This window comes from Hyperoodon ampullatus (genome assembly GCF_949752795.1).
Source record: "Hyperoodon ampullatus genome assembly, chromosome: 7".
Taxonomy (NCBI): domain Eukaryota; kingdom Metazoa; phylum Chordata; class Mammalia; order Artiodactyla; family Ziphiidae; genus Hyperoodon; species Hyperoodon ampullatus.
In genome coordinates, this window is record NC_136920.1 from 62,412,596 (window position 1) to 62,418,944 (window position 6,349).

Sequence of the window (6,349 nt, forward strand, 5' to 3'; positions counted from 1 at the left end):
GCCATTTGCTGGCCGCCTAACTTTGGGAAAATTACTCCACTTCTCTGTGCCTCAGATTCCTTGGCTGTAAAGTGAAGCTAATAATAGTCCCTACATCTTCCGGTAGTTGTGAGACAACCATAGCACTTGCAAAACGCTCAGAGTACTGTCTGATACTTAGTTGGTGCTCAATAAATGTTCATTCTTATTATAAAAATAAATAAGGTATCAAAAAATTTTTCATAAAAGAAGTGATGGCCAGCTTGAGATTTCTAAAATGAATAGGAATCAGCAAAAAATTTTAAATAAATCTCACTATTTTTACTCTTTACCTTCCTCTTTCCTTCACCACCTTGACTTCATGTCTTGCACCTGTTCAGGATTTTACTTAAAAACCATCTCAGTGCAACCTTCTTTGACACTCCCCACACCCTAAATCCTATCTTCTCTACTGCTTTATTCTTCTCTGCTATTCTTGTCACCGTCTAACATACTATATATTCTATTTACATAATTTGTTATAAATCTGTCTTCTGTGTTAGGTGAGTTGTACAAAGGCAGAGATTTTTGTTTGTTTTATTTACTAACATATTATCTTCAGTATCTAGAGCAGTGTCCAGCACACAAAAGATAATCAATATTTATTGAATAAATTATTTTTTCCCTTAGAGATTGAAAAGAAAGGGCTACAGTGAGTTTGGGCAATGGGTTAGATAAGAAGTAGATATTGGAAGGTAGATTTAGCTTTATATCATAATAATTGTAATGTTTGGCATTCATTGAGCATGTATTATAAGCCAGTCACCATATTACATGATTTAGATTTATTCCTCCATTTAAGTTTATAGTCATCAGAAAATTTTTCACAGTTCCAATTTCGAAGCTTAGTTGTTGATGCAGTGGTGAAACCTTCTGATTCTTTTTCACAGGATTTAATAGTATTAGTCAAGCTTGCATATTTGAGTTGGTCTTTATTTATATGTAAAATTTGTTTCATATTTCTTGAGAGACAAGATATAAGCCAACCAGTGGAAGCTAATGAAAGGGTGTATACAGAACACACCTGGATTCTCTCTATTGTCTGACAGTATCTTGAGTCTGTGTTCCCTTTGTCTGATCACATATAGCCACATGGAGAATATTTAGCCCAGTGATCAAGGTAAACCACAACTTCTATATTATGCATCTTCTTACTTAAACTGCAATTGTTTGAGTTTAGAAATGAAGATGCCTCTAATATGCTGAACTCTTCCCAAGTATGAGCTGCTCCATATTAGGACACATTCAGGTCTCCTCCTCAGGGATCACTGGTAGTTGTTGGTTCACTTTCCTTGACTTTCTCCTCCCCACCCTTTTGTTTTGCAGAAAACGTGCCCTGGCTCACCTCACCACTTTTCTGTGCATTAAGACCCCTCCCTTCAGAAATGGTTGGCCTGGCTTCTTTTTAGCACCACTGACTGCTGAAGAGAGATAGAATAGGAGGACAAAAGTGAAGCTGTGACTTTGAACATCCTCTGTCAAGCAAAGAAAAGTTGAGACATTATAGATATATACGGTGTGCCTGAGTTCAGTCTGAAAAAAAGTTAGTATTCTTCAAAAAAAATTGTGAATCCCTTAGTCAGACTTGTTTTTTACATTTTGGAAAGTACAGCTGTTTGACCTTCAACAGCTATAACAAGAGGTTGAAGAATGAGACCACAGGAGTTTCCCTTTCTAAGGGTGTAATAGAGGCCTAAATAACATACGGGGACTTCCACCTTCCTGGAGCGTGGATGCCCAGTGAAATCCTGGGCAGAAGAATAATATGGGGAAACTGGACAATTGTCAATGAGTTTGTTCTTATGGGCTTCTCAGCCCTGTCCTCTGAGCTACAAGCTCTGTTGTTTCTCCTTTTTCTGATCATTTACCTGGTTACCCTAATGGAGAATGTCCTCATAATCCTGGTCACTACAGAGGACTCTGCCCTCCAAAGTCCTATGTATTTCTTCCTCAGGAACTTGTCTTTCCTGGAGATAGGTTTCAACTTGGTTTTTCTGTCCAAGGTGCTGGGGACCCTGATCATCCAAGACACAACCATCTCCTTCCTTGGCTGTGCTACCCAGATGTACTTCTTCTTCTTCTTTGGAGCTGCTGAGTGCTGCCTCCTGGCCACAATGACGTATGACCGCTATGTGGCCATCTGTGACCCTTCGCACTACCCAGTCATCATGGGTCACAGGGCCTGTGCCCAGCTGGCAACTGCCTCCTAGTTCTCAGGATTTCCAGTGGCTACTGTGCAAACCACATGGATTTTTAGCTTCTCTTTTTGTGGCCCCAACAAGGTGAACCACTTTTTCTGTGACAACCTCCCTGTCATTGCACTGGGCTGTGCTAATATACCTCTCTGTTTGAACTGGAGGCTCTGACAGCCTCTGTCCTATTCATCTTCTTCCCTTTCTTGTTGATCCTGGGGTCCTATGTCTGCATCCTCTCCACTGTCTTTAGGATGCCCTCAGCCAAGGGGAAGTGCAAAGGTTTCTCCACCTGTTCCTCCCACTTCCTGGTTGTCTCCCTCTTCTACAGCACTGCCATCCTCACATACTTCAGACCCCAGTCCAGCACCTCTCCTGTGAGCAAGAAGCTGCTGTCACTGTCCTACAGGGTGGTGACTCCCATGTTGAACACCATCATCCACAGCTTAAGAAATAGTGAAGTAAAGACTGCACTGAGGTGGGCCATCCACAGGACCTGGGACCCTCAGAAACTATGACTGACTTAGATGGAAACTGAGGGGGTAGAATGCAAGGACATAGGAAAGAAAAGCACGTTCCTCAAATAAGTCTTTTGTCTCTACTCTTTCCAGGAGCCACAGTATACCCACTGGGGTTTTGGACTTTCCACTAGGAATGAAAGAACATGAGTGATGAATGAACTTCAGTAGGCCCAGTATTCTCTGGGACTGGGGTACAAATGTCTCTGAGGATGCTACTAGTTTACACAAATTAGCAGCCTATCGAAGGTTGACAGTTTCACTACAATTTGCCATTTTTAATTTGTTTTAACTTTTCTTGAACTTCTTCATCCATGTCGTTTTATAATTTTCTGCTTTGCTTTCTTCTATATGTCCAAAAACTCTACTGGTAGCTCAAAGATCTTTTTGTTTATGAGATAAAGTAATGATAATAAATAGTAGAGTTTGTTTCATTCTTTTGCTCATTTTTTAAACAAATTTTGAGTTTAAACTCAAACTTCCAAATTTTCAAAAATTTCAAAACTCAAATTCAAAATTTCAACAAATTTTTATGCAGCGTTCAGCATATGTCAGAGCTTATTTAGACCCTGAAGACACATGGGTGAATAAAACAGACTAATTTCTTGCCTCGTGGAATTTATATTCTAATGAGAAAGAAAGAAAATAAAAAGATACTTTAAATCCTCCACTGTCTTGTAAGGTACACATGTTTAGAGGGCTATCAATTGAGGACTTTTTCTGCTACCATAATTGGTCTGTGCCTCATCTGGAGAAAGACTACTTTGCATTGATGACTACCTCAATCTCAAATTATACACCTTGGATATGAGAGTTACTTGACAGAAAGGGTGTAAAGGAATCCCAAGTTAAGTATAATTGGATAAATGATGGGAAACTGCTGTGAATAACCCAAAGATTTTTTGTTTTCTAGATTTTTTGGCAATGTTATTGTGATTGGATGAAATCAACTGTCCTTTTTAAACTTACATATCCCTCAACCAATTTAACAGCCCCTCTTTTTATTTTGTCAGGGAACATAGTCCGGTTCTGGATTCTTGGCAAAGAGCAGACTTGGGACACGGGCACCATAGCTTTGTGTAAACTATTCATAAGAATTTATTGACAATTAACAGCATAAACTAGCATTTACTCCGTAGACATTTCCTCTCCTCAAGCTCTACAAATGGCTTTCCCTCTGTGTGCCAGGGAGATACCAGGACCAGTTCAATCTCCCACACAGGGTATCCTTCAGCTCTCGCATAGCAAGGGCTCCAGAAGGGCAGCACATTCTGAAATCCCCATAGGAATTTGCAAATGAAAAGGCAGATCAGCGGTTCTATTTGCATGATGGCAATCACACAACTAGGCAGATTGGCACTATTATAAAATGTTTAGCAAGCTTTACTCTTTTACATTTATTTTACTTGACCTTGGTATGGTAGGCAGACTAAGGGCCCCCCAAAGATGTCCACATCCTACTCCCCAGAACCTGTAAGTATTTTACCTTGCATGGTAAAAAGGACTTTGTAGATATGTTTAAATGAAGGCTCTTCAGATGGGGAGATTATCCTGGATTTTTTTTTTTTAATACAGTAACAGGAAATTGGAAGGTAGGTAGAGAATGATCTTGAAATATTTAAGCTCATGAGCCTTCCTCACCTCCATATACTTAAGTCCACAGCTCCTGTCTGCTGGTCTTTTATATACAGCTACCGTCTCCAAGTTCCAGTTGCCTCCTTTTGCTCCTTTAGGCCTAGGATTGGTAATAGCTTCTCACTCTTCCACCCCTTAGATGTCACTATTTCTTGTTGGTTTCCAAATCCCTGTGTTTACCATTATAAAGATGTGCCCCAATGGATGCTCATGTCTCTAATAACAGTGTGAGAAGAAGGACAGCAGAGCTCATGTATTGTGCTTCATCATACCCGTGCTCTTCACCCTCCATCTCAAACACACATGCAGTTGCATGTACACATACATATACATGTAACACCTAGCTCATAGTAAATGACTAAGTACTGTTTGTCAATTTATTGGTTATTTGATGATGCAAAGAGATTCAGAAATACCAAAAGATAAAGGAGTTGGAGTAGGATCTTGAATAGATAGATAGTAATATATAGTATTATTTTAAAAAGATAGATTTTACAGGTTCCCAGGTTTATAAAATGGGAGTGTTTCTCAAGGGATTTTTTTTAAATCCCCTGGTACTAAAAGACTGACCAGAAAGAAGCAGACTCTCCTTCCTAATGCTCCATGAATTATTGTCCTTCTTCTTCTACAAAGGTAGTGCTGGATAAAGGATGGAGAGTGAGTCCACGGACAAGTCTCAAGGATAAAAACTGTACCATATTCCAGTCTTGCTGAGGGACCAACTCAGCAAGTCTTACAAGTAGGCAGCCAGGAAGGTCTCACTGTCAGTGGAAAGTTCCAAGTCTGCAAGGGAAATTCCTTGTGGCTACTTTTCACAGAGTTCCCTTCACATCCTTGTTCCTCAGGCTGTAGATGAAGGGATTAAGCATGGGGGTCACCACTGCATAGAACACAGAAACCAGCTTTTCCTGTTCTTTGAAAGCCTTTGGTGTCATGTAGGTGACAATTGATGACCCATAGGAAAAGATGGCCCCCATGAGGTGGGAGCCACAGGTAGAGAATGCCTTGAGCCTCCCTGCAGCTGACTTCATCCTGACCACAGTCACTATGATGTGACCATAGGATACCAGAATTAGAGAAACAAGTAGGAGGAGAATCACAATCCCCGTAAAGAAAATGGCCATCTCTGAAGTGCGGGTGTCTGTGGATGCCAGGATCAACAGTGCAGGGGCCTCACAAAAGAAATGAGCAATATTATTGCTGCCTCGATAGGGTAGCCTTAGTGTGAAGGTGTTGTCCACCACAGACACCAGAATGCCACTGGTCCATGATCCTACAGCCAGCTGGACACACACCCTCCAAGTCATGATGCTAGGGTAATGCAAAGTGTTGCAGATAGCCACATACTGATCATAGGACATCACCGCCAAATGGGCACGCTGTGTACACCCAAAAATGAGGAAGAGTAGAAGCTGAGCTGCACAATGTGTGAATGAAATCACTTTCTTTCTGGATAGCAGGGCTCTAGGGCCTGAGGAACGATGTTGGTAGAGAAACAGAGGTCAGTCAGAGATAAACTCCAGAGAAAAAAATACATGGGTGTGTGAGGCTGGGAGTCAACCTGAACGAGGAAAATGAGAAGTAAATTTCCAAGCACAGTGACCAGGTAGACACCCAGGAATAAGATGAAAAGCAGCTGCTGGGTGTGTTGGTCATCAGAGAGTCCCAGAAGGAGGAATTCTGTCACCTGTGTCTGATTTGTCTGTCTCATAGTTTGTCTCTCTTTTTCAGTATGAAGTCACTACGCACTAAATATAGGTGTGTATAGCCTATAAAATTATATAATTCAGAATTGGAGGGCTTAGGAATTGCCCACAAACACTACCAACCATTTCAAGAATCCCCTTTACAAGGTTGTTAGACAATGATTGTGCTGTTTAGTTGGAATGTTTTCAATGTTGCAAAACAATACTTTATAAGATGGTATATTCATTTCTAGTGTCACCTGGCAAGGATATAGTAGATCAAAAGACTCATCTTCTGGGC

General features: G+C 40.8%; 2 protein-coding genes across 2 annotated transcripts; one reads left to right on the top strand and one right to left on the bottom strand.

Moving 5' to 3' along the window:
* Positions 1–1,751: 1,751 nt before the first annotated feature.
* On the top strand, positions 1,752–2,728 carry LOC307055375 (olfactory receptor 10A4-like; the record flags this gene model as incomplete). The annotated part of the gene is given in 3 exon segments (XM_079707557.1): positions 1,752–2,225; positions 2,229–2,354; positions 2,357–2,728. Coding segments are annotated over 3 exon segments (972 nt in total).
* Positions 2,729–5,175: 2,447 nt separating this feature from the next.
* OR2D2 (olfactory receptor family 2 subfamily D member 2) lies at positions 5,176–6,074 on the bottom strand (the record flags this gene model as incomplete). Its single annotated transcript, XM_079707558.1, is given in 2 exon segments — positions 5,176–5,828; positions 5,831–6,074. Coding segments are annotated over 2 exon segments (897 nt in total).
* Positions 6,075–6,349: the final 275 nt, after the last annotated feature.